General features: G+C 40.2%; 1 protein-coding gene across 6 annotated transcripts in view; it reads right to left on the minus strand.

Moving 5' to 3' along the window:
* Positions 1 to 16,768, minus strand: part of Pcsk5 (proprotein convertase subtilisin/kexin type 5) — a 433,314-nt gene that overhangs the window by 283,162 nt on the left and 133,384 nt on the right. For 4 of the 6 annotated variants that reach the window (XM_023722966.1, XM_023722964.1, XM_023722965.1 and 1 more), the window contains exons 1-2: positions 8,658 to 8,796; positions 6,399 to 6,475 (exon numbers count right to left, since the gene is read on the minus strand). The exons of the other annotated variants lie outside the window; for them this stretch is intronic. In XM_023722966.1, the coding sequence (XP_023578734.1) occupies positions 6,399 to 6,475; positions 8,658 to 8,765 (185 nt within the window). In that variant the 5' untranslated portion in view covers positions 8,766 to 8,796. Of the gene's footprint in view, positions 1 to 6,398; positions 6,476 to 8,657; positions 8,797 to 16,768 lie in introns of those variants that run through there. 6 annotated transcript variants of the gene reach the window in all.

Here is a 16,768-nt window from a genome sequence, read left to right on the forward strand (position 1 = left end):
GGAAACTGTAGTTGGTACCTTCTGCCATGTGAGGACCTGTAGAAGGTGCCATCCATGAGGAAGGAACTATGCTGAAATGTTGGATTTGCTCCTGTCTTGATCTTGGATGGCCCACTTTCCAAAACTGAGTATTAAATTTCCACTACTTGTAAATTATCAAGTCTAAGATATTTTGTTATGGCAGTTTGCAGTATGACAGCTGTATATGTAAATTTTCTTAACTGCCTGTTTTCTGCATAAGTTTCTAGAAATGTGTATTTGTCATCAGTGGTACATTTTTTATAATAATTGATCAAGTCAGTATTTAGTGTATGTGGAAGATATTATTTTGCAAAAATATTAAAAAATTGAAAACTCCGGAAAAACAAGACAGTGATAAGGATACTAAACAAACAAGATAGTGATTAGGATGCTACCCCTCTTTGGTAAGTTTGTTGGACCTACTCATCTACAGGATGACTTTATATTAATATTCTGATCTAGCTGATTAAATCCTAGGTATGAGGAAACAATGCTTGTCAGTATGCAGGCCATAGATCTCATGCTGGAAGTGTTTTGCTCTCTAGTATTAAGTTAGTATATTTCCTTTATAAGCACAACAAATTGGCTGTTTTCAGTGCTTGGCTTCAGAATACTATCTCCCAACAATGACTGTTTATAAGAATAAGAAAGAAAAGGCTCAGACACATATTGGCTCTGCAAAATGGCAACATTCTTAAAACCAGAAATGGTGTGTGAAAGGGGAAAGCACTAGAGGAAATGTGTTTCTACCTGTCCTGGTTAAATCTTCCTTCAAAACAGAGATAAGAGACAAAATGAAAAGCCTATTCCTTATGAGTGTTTCACCTATGGGATAGTTTATTTCGAAAGGGAATTAGATTCTGAGGCTACACAGCATACATCCAAAATAAAACCTAGTGGTCTCATCTCAACAAATATATTGCTATGACTTAAGCAGAGAGAACATTTAATAGGAAGCAACCTAGCAAGGAGATGATCTAACTCAGACATTAATAATTCACTTATCAGAAGTAGGTGTAGTGGCACAAAATGCTAGCGGACTGTTTCATCTGTAGGGAGGCCTTTTCTATTTTATGCCCACAACAATAAGAGCTAATATAAGTGAAAGTAAAATTGAATTGGAAGATAGGTTTTTATGGTCTCTTCTTGCAATGTTATTTCTTTAGCATCATTTATTTAGACACATCATCATTTGGGAACTTACAAAGGTAATGAGAAAGGAATTTTCATAACTTTCGTTTTTGCAGAAGTGATTCTCTTCACTCCAAAGCTCTGGCATTAGTGATATAATTAAGAAAATCTAGGAGAAATGATTTGATGAGTATAGCCGCAACCACTACTGAAAACCTTTTATGTATTAGTTCCTTTCTTTTTTTTTTTAATAATTTGATTGAGAAATAACAGCAATGAGACAGTTTCAAAATTGATTAGTAGGACAGTTTCAATAATTAATACATTGCATATTGTTGTCTTCTTAGTGGTTATTCATAGTACAAGATGCAGACATGATATCCTGTCCACAAACACTAGTAGTACAAATCTTTCTATCCACTAAATTAAGAGAAAGTAGCTGTATATCTGTCCTACAGATAATCTACTACTATTATGGACTACGTATTAGTTTCTTTTTTTTCTTTTTCTTTTTTCAAAGTTTTATTGATAAACAGATAGCAATGAGACAGTTTCAAATCAAATCGGAAGTACAGTTTCAACAAATAATACACTGCATATATTCTTTTTAGTGGTTAATTGCTGTACAAGATGCGGACTTGTGATCCTATTTACAAACACCATTAGAACAAATCATTCTATTCATTAAGAGAATGCGTACGTATTAGTTTCTAAGTCACCTCTCGGTTCAACCCACTAGTAATCTGTATTGTTTTATCATTGTATCTTAGCACTTAGCACAAAACACTTGGAAAGCTAGGTCTCAATGAATGTTTGATCAGTGAATGAACAAATGAAACCAGGTAAGAAAGAATTCTAAATATGGCCTAAAGCCTCTTGACCTGCCTGCACAATGAACAGGCACTTGCAGAGCACCTGCTTCAAGGCCTCTGCTCTGACAATAATTAGATGTCCTCACCTTCGCTCTCATTTCAACTCATAGAAGGGAGAGGAGAAAATTCAGACAGTGATATAAGTGACAGCTTTCCTCTAGAGAACTAGAAAAAACTAAATCACTAACCCTGTAAGTAGAAAGATTGCTAGTCTTAGTTTAGATTTGGAATGTTTACATGTATCTATATTTTCAGATAATTTTAATTTCAACTGATTATTAGGAATTAGATATAGAACATACAATTACCTATCACATTATGTACTGAGCTCAGTGTGCTTTATGCATTTTATCTTTTATATAAAAATACATAGTTTTTTAATAGAATAATAGATCATTATTTAATAGAGTAATAGATCATTATTCTATTTCAGATATTTTTGAAAAAGCAATATAAAGGCTCAGAGAAGTTACACCCAAAGAACATAAAGCTAATCAAGCAGAGCCAGGGCTAAATCTCAACTCTTCTAAATCATAAACTCACTCTTGTTAGGTAACCTAAGTGAGTTTGTCAGAGTTAGTCAGAGGACTGCTGACTTCCAAACAGAATTATCTATTTATGGATCAAGGTGACCTAATGAGGAGAACAGTATCTCCACCAGAAACACCTGAAATGCATAAAGCACACTGAGCTCAGTACATGTGATAGGTAATTGTATGTTCTATATCTAATTCCTAATAATCAGTTGAAATTAAAATTATCTGAAAATATAGATACATGTGAACATTCCAAATTTAAACTAAGACTAGCAATCTTTCTACTTACAGGGTTAGTGATTTAGTTTTTTCTAGTTCTCTAGAGGAAAGCTGTCACTTATATCACTGTCTGAATTTTCTCCTCTCCCTTCTATGAGTTGAAATAAACCACAAAACCTGAAAACATGCTCCTGGCCAGGCAAAAGAAAAACAAACAGGCAGAACTATGTATGTATGTATGTATGTATGTATGTATGTATGTATATATTTAGTACAGGGTCTTACCACACAGATCAAACTCATAATGATCCTCCTGTTATCAGTCTCCCAAGCAATGGGATTATAGACATGTGCCACCATGCACAGTCTCAATCTCGTCTAAGTGAGCCCCAGGGGTGGGGCTGGCACAACATACCGGGAAATGAACCCAGTTCCTGTGTCTACCTAAACAGGTGCTTTAATCCACTGAGCTACCTGGCCAGCCCTGTGTCAGAACTATTGATAAGCACTAAAGAGACACTTGATACCCCAGAGGACTGCTGTAAATCAGAGGTCCAGGGTGCTGCTGCTGAATCTCAAAAATGTCATATTTCACTATCAGGTGTAGAGACCAAGGCACACACCTGGAAGAACTTTGCTATCATCCTACATTCACACTCCCATGGCACTCCACCAGCCATAGCTAAGAGTTGGGCAACACGGGACACACTAGGGCAAGAGATTATTCTTCGGAAGGGACCTAGTTAAAAAAGAATCCTCACAAAGAATACAGCTTTAAAAGAGCAGTCTGTATAAGGCCATCAAAGCCAATACTTAGCTGTCTTTACACATGGACATAGACATTATGGTTAGTAACTTTAGGTCTGACACACACTTGGTGACCGATTACATCACCAAGTTTCAGGACAAAAAGTACCACATGGAGATGCAGCTACAACTTGTTTTATGGTCAAGTATCTACTGAAATCAACACAGAGATCTCTGGTTTCTGCGTACAGCCATAATTGTTCCTCTACATCCTGCATAAGGATGTTTTGGGTGTCAAGGACACCTCTATTTTCTATAGTTGAAATGTTTCTCTTTTCTCCTCAAATATTATGATAAATTACAGAACGGATATAATATAATTAGTTTTGCTATTAGATGTGTTTTAAAAACATGAATTTCTTCCAACACAATTAATATGTTAGGGAACTTTGTGAATATATACGATACTGGTATTTGATTACATGCAATTTGGTCTTAGAAGCTCTAGATGAATGCAGAAAGGACATCAACATGAAATGAGCCATGTAAGGGCACACACACCTACACATCTCAGCAGCACGCTGCTCCACATCTAGCCCTGTTTTGTGCTACAACTTCTACCTGACCACGGATAACCTTTCACCTCACAATCATGGGTGATCAGCCATCCCTCCCACAGGGGCATCCTGGGAACACCCTCCATTCTGTTTAATGCTCCTCTGTTTCCCTGTGCTTGTTTTGTATTTTCCTTGTCTATTCTGTTTTTATACATGGTTTTCATATTTACTTCCTTTTGCCTCTTACTGTTTTCCCCTTGCACACATAGTGGCAGGTCTGTGATGGAAGTAGGTGTTATGAGCACACCCTTCTATAGGTACACTGTGGTTTTTTTTCCCAAGGTAAAGTACCACCTTTATTATAGTGTGTATAAGTCTCTCAACTATTATATGAGGTTGGAATATTATTTTATTAAATCCCCATCTTGTACATGTGTCACTGACGGATCTTTTAGTGTCTGACTCCACCTCCAAGGGCTATTATTTTTAGGAATGAACATGTTGCACAAGAGCAGAATGAACCAAATACTGAAATTTATCAGTGATGTTTCTATTTTAAAGACTATTTTTTAAGAGAAGTTTTAGATTCACAGAAAAATTAGAAGAGAAGCATTGAAATTTCCCAAATTCCCTTTGTCCCTACAAAAGCACAGCCAGTGATGCTGAAGTACTGAATGAGTCAAGTCTCTTCTTCAGTGTTTCACGATAGTCTATAAATCAAGCTGAAAAACATCAGCTTGCATTGTCTGAAATTATAACCCTTGGTGTGAAATTCACTATACATCATAATTTACAACCTACACAATAACAACTAGGTCTAAAAGAAAATGATCCAGTTTAATTTAGTCCTGTTCTCTTTTTGTTTGGAAGTTCTGAGAAAGTCTGTCAATTTGTACATCAAAGCTTTAACCACAGATTATTATTATTTTTTAATGTATTTGGTACAGGGTCTCATTGGGCAGCTCGGACTCGTACTGATCCTCCTGTTTCGGCCTCTGCAGCTCTGGGATTAGAGGAATGCGCCACCATGCATGGTCTCGGTGGCTGGCTCATTGAACCTGGGGGCAGGGCCCGTGCAGCATGGGATGCCGGGGTACCCACAGATTTTTATCTGTCATATTTATTTGGTTGTTAGTGTTGACAACAATAAACATCTCTGTAGATGGTTAGAGAAAAGACAATTGCTTGTACAGTCTCATCTTCTAGGTCATACTATTTTAGAAAGAGGTGTTTTTTTTTTAAATTGGGGATAAAACTTGGGACCCTGTGCTTGCCAAGTGGGTGCTTTTTCCTCTGAGCTATCTCCCTGTTATTATTATTATTTATTAATTAATTAATCTCTTTATTTATTGGTACCAGGACTCAAACTCAGGATTTCACATTTGCCAGGCAAGCACTATGCCACTGAGTTATATCCCCAGGCCTAGTTATATCATATTATTTTGAACTTAACAACTTAAAAAGAAACACTAGCTGAGAAATTTTTCCTTGCGAAAAAAGAGCAGACTGTAAATCTCATGTAACAAATAGGCCAGGTACTGTGTTTGCAACTTCTGTGATTCCAACCTAAAACATTTAAATAAAAATTCATATGAAAGTATCTAAATCACATTTGCAATAACAGGAAAAAAGCTAATAGGCCACAGTGATCAGGAACACCTACGAATCTTTTGAAGTATCTGTGTCACTGTAAGGAACAGAATGCAATCCCACTTACTGCTGAGAAATATTCCAGTATTCTGAGTTATCAAGTAAATGTGCATTTTCATTTGTATTCACTAAAAATTTCTTGACTATCTGTGAAGTGAAATTGTGCTCCTTGACAGGACAAGGGAGGAAGAAAGGTAATACTTTCTATGAATGGCAAAATGGTGAAAAACCCAATCATTTATAGAGAGAATAAAAGAGAAATAAAATAAGAAAGCCCCAGGCCATGAACTCAAACACAGCATCAATAAAATTCTTTCAAGGTAACAGAATAAAGAAACTCTCCAGAGGGTTACTTTAGCTTCCCTCTTAAACATTTTTATCTGTAAACAACTGGGTCAATTACTCTGCGGAGGATGTCCCTGCTTCCCTACTGAAGATCCTGAAAACCTGATCCATTCCCTAGAGCTCTCTCTGCCACCTGTTTTTACTATGTAGACCACTGTTTTGTTTTCTCAGAAACTTGGCTGAAAAGACATCTGTTCACCTTGCTGTAAGTTAAGGATCATTTGTTACCAAGGATTTTGGAGAAAATACTTTCCTCAGCATGAGCAGAAAAGCGAGCTCCTTGCCAGCCACCTGCCAGCCACCCCTCACTTGAGCCTTACTTGTTCTCATTGCTTGCGTCGTAACGAGGCATTGGATCTAAGTCATTCCCATTCACGTCACAGCTCGCCAGGGCATCCTGCAACCACAGAGGAGGAAGCAGAGAGAAAGGAAATGGACAGTCATTAATTAGCCACTGACCCGCAGCCTCCTGCATTCTTAAACACATTTCTGCAGGAGAGTAATTAGGTTAACTAATACGCTCATAGTTCGCCGGTGTCAGGAGGCCTTGGAGAGGTAATAACCAGTACTTCATTTTCCTCCTGAAGGTGAAGGGATTTCCTACATACACCAAAGAGAAGCCAGCAGATCTCTACTTTGTAGCTAAATGAACCAGTTCTCAAAATGTGTGTTTTTCAGAGACCTTCTCAGTGACAACCTTTTCTATGAAATATTCCTCAAATACTGAGGAACGTGATTTATTCTCTAGGTTCTTTCCCTATTTCTTACTTTATTTCTTGAGCAGGTAACTTTTAGAAGATGGGGTCTTCCACATATAATTAACAAGCCAATTAAAAATCAACACTAGATATTTGTTCAATCAAGTATCTTGGGGCCCCTGTTAAGTGTTTGTGTGGTCTCAGGGATTACACTCACAGTAAGAGTTTGTAGTTCCAACTTCTACTAACAGCTTAACGGCTTTTGACTGACCAACATGATGACCAAGGTTTTCTTATACTAACCTTTCAAAATCAGAAACAAAATCTCCAAAAACCTTTCGAAAATGGTTATGAAAGGCTTCCAAAATACTAAGATTTTACTGGGTTGTTTCCATTGCACATAACTATTTTAAGATGTTTTACTTTTTCTTATGTTTTATAACTACTCCTAGTTTCAATGTTAGTGAAACTCAACACTATCTTTGTTTTCTGCCTTTATGAAAGGCTCATGTTTCTCAAATAACTTTCAGTACCTTGGTTTTGGTATGCTTGGAGGAATTGAGGAGAATATACTGGACACAGGAAGGGAAGCCTCTGACTCCTGTCCAAAGGGGCCCTGGAGACAAATCTTCTGAGGGGTGGGAACAGGAGGCCTTTGGCGACAACCAACAAGACAACCTACAGTAATGTAATCATGTCACTGTGAGGAAACTGGATCCTCAACATGTTAAGTTTGTCATGAGATAAAAGAGGACTGAAATAGTTCTTTTTTCACCTCATTTGTGTTTCTACACCCCATCCCCACCCAGACTTCAACAGAACAACACTTAAGAGGGCAACAGTGCTGCTCATTGTAGGGGTCAATGTAGAGAATTCTCTTTCAGGGGAGGAGGGAATTGAAAAAGGTAGACTACAGTCAGAATTAAGTGACAGCAATTTGTATTTAATGGAAGGCGGCCATCTGTGGTAGGAGCAGCAGCACACAGGCAATCCCTCCTTGCACAGGGCAAGGGCGTCTCTGCTGTGGAGAGGCAGGCACAGTTCCAGTCTTTACCAGACCCCGCATAATTCTCTCAGAGTTCAGGATTCAGTGTCTGCACCTATTAAATGAGGAGACTACCCTAAAGTTACACTTCTCATATTCTATCCTGTGCAGAGGCACAAATTTATCTGAATGGTTCTTTCTTTAAAAAAAAAGAAAAAAAGAAAGAAAAAGAAATAACTGGAATAATTTCTAGGGACTAATAGGTTGCTGATGGATCACTACTGGACGGGGAGGAAAGGAGGAAAAAAGAGTGGGGGAGGGGAAGGGGGAGAGGAAAGAAGTGGAGAGTGAGAGGATGGGAGGAGGAAGATGGGGGAGGGGAGAGAGACACAAAGGGAAAGGGAGAGGAAGGCTGGAGAGGAGGGAGGGGAGACAATAACTGAGCAGAGCACTAAGCTTGTTCCTTCCCATGCCTGGCGGTTGGGTGCTGTTGGGAGCCCATGGAGTCAGCGGTGGAGTTTCTGGTCCCTTACTGCCTTTTTTTATAGGTCAGAATATCAACGGCATCCAAAAGTCGAAAAGTGTTACCCCGTGCTTCCTGTGCTCAAAGAGTTCATCTTCTATAAAAAAGGAGCAAAACAGAGCATATTGTTCCTGTTGCTGCATTTTTCAGTAGTTCTCTCCTAACACGAGCCTTCCTGCATACAGTAAGCAGAGACTTCTTCCTTTTTTTTTTCTTTTGAGATAAGCCTTGCTCTGTAATCCAGGCCAGCCTTGAACTTGCTACACAGCCCAGGCTAGCTGTGAACTCACAATGCACCTCCTGCCTCAGCCTCCCGAGTGGCATATGCCACCATGCCTGGCAGGGAAGACGTCTGATCGTGGGAAAAACTCACATAGTTTTGCATCAGGTCGGGGTGGGTCCTCTCAATGCCATCATCCAGGATGGTCACCACGATGTTCTTTCCCGTGTAGCCTCTCTTCCAGGCTCCTTCAATATTCATATCTGACTGGCAGGGATGGGTGTTGTCACTGCAGTGCTAAAGAAGGAAAGGGACACTGCACATTACTGAAAAGTGAGGTGATAAGAGAAAGAAGAAAGGAATACACACACACACACACACACACACACACACACACACACAAGACAGCGAAGAGAATCATACTACTAATTTCCATCAGCTCATTGAGAGGAACAGGTAGTGCTTACACTGTTTAATCAATCTTGCACACCTATGGCTGGTGTTCCAAGCAGCTACTTTGAAGATAACAATATGCAGTACTATAACTATTGTTAATTTCCTGTCATCTTGTTTTGAAATTCTACATTGTTTCTCTTACTTTCTTTATTCTCTTTAAAATAAAAAAAAAAAATTTAAAAAAGATAGAATTCCCTGTTAAGGCAATTCCTCAATAGCAGTTTGACAGCTGGATAGTACAGGACTGCCTGAATCACCAGCACAGTACACAAGGAGGACAGGAGGAGGAGTTGGGAAAGCAAGTCCATAGAAATCTGCCACCAGCTGTGACTTGCTGATGTCATAAATCTTTTGGAAAAAAAACATAAAAGTAAGAGATATGTGACACATAATTTTTTTTTGCTAGCATGTATTAATGAGATTTAAATATTCCTTGTAAGCCTTCCTTTATAAATCTAAACCAGGTAATTAAAGAGAGGGCATTTTATAAAATCTTACCAGGAACCCTGGAGTCACAACTAGAAGTAATCTGAGTAACTTTGGTACAGTTAGCTAGAGAAAAACCCAAAAATGAGAAGAGAACAACAGGTTCTCAGGACTTCCTTGTTACACTAACAATGTAGTCCACCCTCATTTAGAGGGGGAGGTAGACCCACTTTGTGCGACTGGAGAGACAGAATGGAGAGAAGTCCAGAAAGGCCCCTACCAGGAGAAAGGCTCAGCTGTACAACATGGGCCCTTGGCTCATTATGTTGAGAAATCTCGTTCCACCTTGACTACAACACGCAAACATACTGAAGAAGGAATCAAGCCAGCAGCTTTTCCTGATGTAATTTACTTTCATTTGTCTAACCCACACAATTGTTTCTTTAAAGTCACCTCTTTGCAATGTCGCTCCGAGTGGAGCTGTTTTCCAGGTTCTTAGTACCAGGGAGAGAAACAAAGGAAAAGGGATGTGCTGCTCCACAGTGCCATGGCAACCCCAGCTGCGCCAGGCCTCTGCCACTCACGCCTTCCCTCCTGCTTTGTAAGGAACAGTTTAGCTTTACAGAATGGAAAGAACGCCAAGCTTTCTCTTCCTTCAGCATAAGGGAGATCCCACTGCCTCTGACTCCTTTAACACGGACTTTATTGAGCAACTATTGCATGATGTGGCTATGAACAAGGCACTAGGTTCTGGTACTAAAGGGGAGGCACAGAAAGGTGACAAACCCATTCAGCATGCTCATTGGGTTTTAAAGGCATTAAAGTGCTGATCTGCTGGTGAATGATGAGGGGTATGAGTGTACTGGGTTAGGTGGGAAGGCCAGAAAAAGACCTCAATCTCTGAAAATATGAAATGCAACACAACCAATGAAAAAGAACGGGACACCCAAGAGCCAGGGGACAAGTATCATGCAGGGGTGGGCAGCAAATGAGAAGAATAGATAAGAGCATAAATGGCACAGAAAGCAACAAACTAGGAAGAGAGGCAACATCGGATTGCGTGGGGCTGTGTCCCCTAGGATTGACCTTTCCTTCCAACTACATCCTCGTGGACGCCTCTTTCCTCCCAAAGCTCATCTTTCAAATCAAATGCCACAAAGCAACGGAGTACTCTAATGCCCTGTGGAGGCATTTGTTCTTGTTCCTGAATTTATGCCCTCAGTGACACTGCTTTTTGTTGTGTGTTACAAATATATCTGAATAGTTTCGGGGTTCCTTTCTAACAATGGACCACTCTTTCATGAGGTGTCAATTGCATATCTGTATTTTATGAAGCATCTGAATCTTTGTCCTACCTCCTGACTTCTTCCTGACACTTGAGGCCCTGTCCATACACATGCAGGTACTCAGATCCAATCCTATTTTACCTCCATCCTCCACTTTTCAAGGCACAACTCTAGACTTAGATCCTACCCCAAAGCCTCCTTCACCATACTTGCCTTTTCCCCTTCCTTCAACTTAGAAACCACACACCACACACACACACACCGATTTGTTCTATACAGTTCAACTCTTCACTGAATTCTGCTGAGCTGCTGTTGACTCCGACCTAATTATTACTGAATCTCAAGTGTGAGTTTTCTGTCTTTGACAGACTTAAAACTAAGTCTCACGTAGGACCTCAGAAGTAGTATGCTGAGCCACACCAGAAATGAGCACATATTTTCAACTTCATGTCCAAATTCAAAATTGCTAGCATGCTCCTGCTCTAACCTCCTCAGAGATTCCAGTGGCTATTGCTTGGTTAACGGAAATAATAATGAAAAAAAAAATTGCAGATTTCCGAAATAGTGACCTTTTTTTTTCTTAGACATCTCTTTCTGGCCAAGAATGTACACCTCTCCTCACCAAATATTTTAATTTAGCACAAAGCAGCTTTGACAGGCTTCCATTTCATTTTCTTTTGAAAACCTGATCTGACCACCTGCGGTATCGATTGTGACATGGAGCAATGTCAGCGTGGCCAAGGGGTGGGCGGGGGAAGGAAGCAAGCAGGAAATGGGTAATCCGCACATGGGATAACTGTCCTGGACCGGAGGGTGCTGCCTGAAATTGTAATCATAAAAATTGAAGAAAACCAGCCGTCTAAGGAAAACATGTGTGCGAAAAGTGGAGCAACTAGTTTTCTTTTTTCCACCTCTGCTTTTGTTGAATCCGACTTTACCATTAAATATTCTGATACTTCCTCTTTTTTATTTTTTCTGTTGCTTGCTTGCTTGGTTTCTTTATTCCATTTTTATATCCATGACCATTGCATTAGTAGAAGGTAGGGAAGAAGCAGAAAATGATCCGTTCATTTGTAATATAGCAAGCAGCCAAAATGTCAAAGGGAAAAAATTTAATCAAAGCCTAGAGTACTTGTTGCAAATGAGTAATAAGGTAGAGAACATTTAAATTAGAACTCTAAATTCTCAACAGGAGCCTTACATTTTTAGCCCTTTTGATGTATACTAGGCTTCCAAATGTGTTTTTGATAGAATTGATTCACATACCTAAGACGTTCAGAGAGAGTAAAGACTGGACAATGGTGATGTCACTCAACACAGAGCAAAGATGAGAATGAATTCATTATTTCCTTAAATGCCTGATTATAAAAGACTTTTACTTAGTTTTTTGTTTGTTTGTTTTGTTTTGTTCTTTTGGGTACTGAGAATCAAACTTAGGACCTTGGGGGCTGGTGGGTTAGCTTAGTTGTCTAAAGCACCTTCTTGAGCAAAATCAGTCAGGGGCAAAGGACTGTAGTTCAATACCCAGCACTACATGCCACCAGACCTGCCTTTAAAGCAGCCCAACCCAGTGGGTGTGTGTGTGTGGGGGGGAATCAAACTTTGGACCTTGTGCTTGCCAGGCAAGTGCAGTGCCCCTGAGCTATATCCCTGGCTCATATAAGAGACTTTTAATGAGGCCCTATTTACTTGCCTGGAACCCATGTTATAGCAGCATCTAAAGGCAAAAGGAACACTTATTGACCATGATTCCTCTGTCATAGTTGACCTTTTGATCTCTGCTGGACCTATATCTAGCGATGAACACCTGCAGCTGCAGCACATACAAAGCTCACAGCCTGCTACGGGGGCTAGTTAGAGGTATTCCTACTAGAACTGGAGAAATGTATGTATGTGTACAACACATACAACGCAAGTAAGCCTGCACTTCCTAGTAAACACATATGGCAATGTACCTGCAGCTCTGAGTAACATGCTATACCTCACTTGAAGTCTGCGTTGATGACCATTCAAAAACCCACTGGGTGCAAAAAACTCAGAATGTACCTTGCAGAAACAATTGTTAGCACCAAGTTCTCCCAGTCTCTGATCCATAAAGGTTCATAACCCTTTTAAGAATATAATTTTAAAGAGATTATTCTATAAGTTCAAGAAAGGGTCTTTTCCATGCCAAGGTTGAACTATTCTGCTTATCTACCTCTGTGGGCATGGCCACAACTCTTGTGTCTTCAGGAACACATCACAGTATCTGATCAGTGAAAAGACCAGAACAAACACCTTTGGTACATTCTTTCCATCATTTTCTTTGGACTCAGGGCAGGAGGAAGTGCAACATCATTCTTTTTAAGCTTCTCTAATTTCTGAGGGCCTCCAGTGCAACACCTCCAAACCCCCATGACCACTCCCACCCTTTTCCATGGTCCTAGAGATAGAAGCTAAGGCCTTGCACAGAGTAGGCAACTGATCCACCATTAAGTTACATTCCCAGCTTTTAGACTACCACATAGATGCTGTCTAAAAGGAAAACATCTGCTGTCTATTATTATGAATATAATGGATTATAGGACTGTACTTCCGGGGCCAGGGAGATAGCTCAATAGAATCAACACTTGCCTGGTAAGCACAGGATCCTGAGTTCAATCCCTGGTACTTCCCCTCCCCCCCCCCAGACTATACTTCTGACTAAAAAGTAGAACTTAATGCACAAAACACTGTTCTAGAGACAAACAAATTAAGGAACATATCTAGTCAATTTAATAAAGTCCTCATGTATATTTGAAAATGTGGAGCCTAAGGGTTGGGACAAATCAAAAAAAAAAAAAAAAAGAAATATTCCCTTAGGTGGAAATGTAACTAATACTAGGCTCTTATTCAGGGCCAAACACTACACTAATCATATGTGCATAGCATCATTTAAGACATAAAACAAGCCCTTGAGTGAGGCACTTCTATCCCGCACTTCCAGTAGGCGAAGACCCTAAGGCTTAATCAGCCTAGGTAATTGTCCAGCCCTTAAGCAGCTGGTTGACAGTGGAATTAGGATCCAAACCCAAGCAGTCTGACACACAACATAAGACTATGGAACTCTTCAGTAAAAAACAAAAACAAAACTGAAACTGAAAAGAGCACAAGGCAGGGTCAAACACATGCAAATAAGGAGAAAAGGAGTAGGTAAGGAGTGGTTGGTAGAGAAAGACGCTCCAGCGATCAGACAATAGACACCATGCTGGCCTTAGCACTGTGACCAGGGAAGTCAAGCGATAAAGTGCCATACAGTTAGATAAGACTTTCATGATTTCCCAATTTTTCCCTTCCATTTGTTGGAACACATCTTTAGGAAACACCAAATTTCTATTTGGATACTTTCAGTAACAGGAAACTTGCCCTTCTGAGTGCCTGCCTGGCAAGTCCAAGGACCTGGGTTCGATTCCCGGTACTGCACGCTGTGCCAGCTCCAAAACGGGGCATGGAGAAACATGCCTGTAATCCCAGCACTAAGGAGACTGAGACAGGAGGATCACTATGAATTTAAACCGCATAATGAGACCCCGTATCAAATAAATAAATAAAATTTAAAATAAATAAGCAGCCAACCATGAGCTCTTAAATCAAGTCTTCTCTATAACAAGCCCTAGTTGTAGTGTGTATCAATTTCCATGACGTAAATATTCACATTACAGACAGTTTCAAACTACCACTATCACAATATACCTGAAAATACAATAAGAAGGTCTTGTGAGTTGGTAGCAGATGGGTCCAGAGGGCCTCTAAAGAGGCCCAGCATTCCCATCCTGCTCTCTTTCTGATGAAGTCACCCCTTCCAGCAGGTCTGACAACCCCTCCTTGTCAAGCTCTTATCTCTTTATTTGAATCCACTTAGACATCTGCTTCGCAGGGCTTGGGGACTGCTGGCAAGTTCCTAAGCTTAGCACCCTTTTCCCTTTCCAGATAATAGTTTTATTCCCTCTTACATCTATTTGCAGAAGATTTTCTTTAATCTTTTTCTCTCCAGGCTGCCTAATCTTGTGTGAAATAGAGAGCCTGTGCCTCCTCTAAAAACATAGCTGTCTCTACAAGTTCTTGAAGATCTAAATCATGTGCAGTTACATTTTCAGGTGTTTACTACTATATTTACAGGGCAGTTCAGTGATTTCAAGGCATAAACATGCCTCTCACCAAAACAGATCAATTATTTCATGTGTGAACCATCTAGAAATTCTAAGGGTGCCCAGTGTGCAGCATCACCATCAAACTCAGTGTAGCAGCCTAGGACACAAGGCAAAGGCAACCACGTAGCCAGGTGAGAATTCTACCTCTGCTTCTTTTTGTTTTGGTATCAGGGATTGAACTCAGGATCTTGTGCTTGCCAGGCAGGTGCTTAAGCTGTCGATCTATCTCCCCAGGCCACCTCTGCTTCCTTCTAGCTAGACACCTTCGTCAAGTGACCTAAATTCTCAAAACCATATCTGTTCTATGGGCATAGTGAATAGCCCTACAGATCACACATATAAATGGTGGCCATACACACGAATGGCCAACATTACCATACAGTGTTGTGATGCTCATTCATAGGTGTCTTCAGCATTCCTAATAGCATAGGAAACAAAAGCTTAGTTTAAAAGGGAGAGAGTATTGTCCAAAAATGAGATGGTAGTTTTGTTTCTTTGTTTAGAGAGTGTAATATTAGGCAAACTTGAAAGGGCAGCTGACAGCTGGGTTGACCTGAATAGTTCCCATTTGGCATCTTATGTCTAGGCTAGATGATGAAGACAGGGATTAGGGTACACAAACAGAGAACAACTCCAACTGCCTTTTGGGATGTTACTGCAATGTTTTGTCCCTGCTTAATTGTTCTCCAGTATGTTTATCCTGTTCCGTATGTTTATCCCAGTGTTCCGATTCTGTTACAAGCAAGGTTTTCATCTACAACCAGACAATGTGACAAAGAGTCACTTCTCAAATTAACATAATTTGAAGCAAGCTCCACATAATACCAAAAAATAGCAGAAATAATGCGTGTTAGGAGAAGGCTGTGGTATACAGATATACCTATGTAGAGGAAAACTGAAGACATCTTAGCTGTTTAATTCAACTATATTGGGGATTAAGGAGATGAAGTAGAGCTGCAAAAGGACAGCTGGATGATACTAAGGTTTAGTTCGGAGTGCATTTATCAGTTGTAGGTTGTGCAATTTTCTTTGAATGTTTCCAGAACTGACCCATTTTGAAACAGAAATTCTCATTCTTAAAAGCCCTTAACAAAGCAAACCAATAAACCTACAAGCTCATCTTTCTCTCTAAGGAAGCCTTGTATGCCTCATATTAGTGCTTGGACAATGAGTTTTCACTATATTACCTGTCCTTGATGCTACAGGGAATCAGCATCCCTTAAAGTCCAGGCACTAAAAACAAACTCCCTTTTTACATCATAGCCCTGTGTGCCTGGCAAGCTTATGGAAGTCTCCAATGCCTCTGGTCTAAGCATGAAAGCAAGTTTTAAAAATCTGGGTATAAAACTACTGCCACCTTCTCTATTGTCATTTCTCCTTCTGATTTACGAAAAGCAGGTCACTATGCTGGCCATACCCTGTCTCTGTTCTCAACTCCTTCAAATCTAATCTGTGTCACAGACAAACAAGCAATTACAGAAACATATGCTAATGTTACTACAGGAGTTGGCTGTGGTGATGTCAAGGCTCCTTTGGGGCAGAGAAAGCACCTGTGAGAAATGGCAGTGAGACTGAGCCCCTGAATATGCTCTGACTCACAAAAAGGCAAATGGGGATGAAGAGGGTAAGTCACGGAATGATCAACAAGAGACTGGAGTGTTAGTGGAGCTGAAAACATTCAGCACTCCCACAGGATGCAGGTTGAGAGGTGAGGTGGGGATGAGAAAAACAGATAGAGATGAGACTGGAGAGGCTGAAAGGGCTTGTTGTACATCAATTATTATACATACGAGGTTATCAGCTTGAGGGAAGTAGGCCAATCTGGAAAGGCAGGAGAATATCATGCATGGGGTCGACACAGCTCATCTGAGAAGAGCTGGCTGTGCAAGTGGGAGGCAGGCACACCAGGACAGGCAGATGTGTCACA

The sequence above is a fragment of the Octodon degus genome, unplaced genomic scaffold, assembly GCF_000260255.1.
Source record: "Octodon degus isolate 3935 unplaced genomic scaffold, OctDeg1.0 scaffold00095, whole genome shotgun sequence".
NCBI lineage: Eukaryota > Metazoa > Chordata > Mammalia > Rodentia > Octodontidae > Octodon > Octodon degus.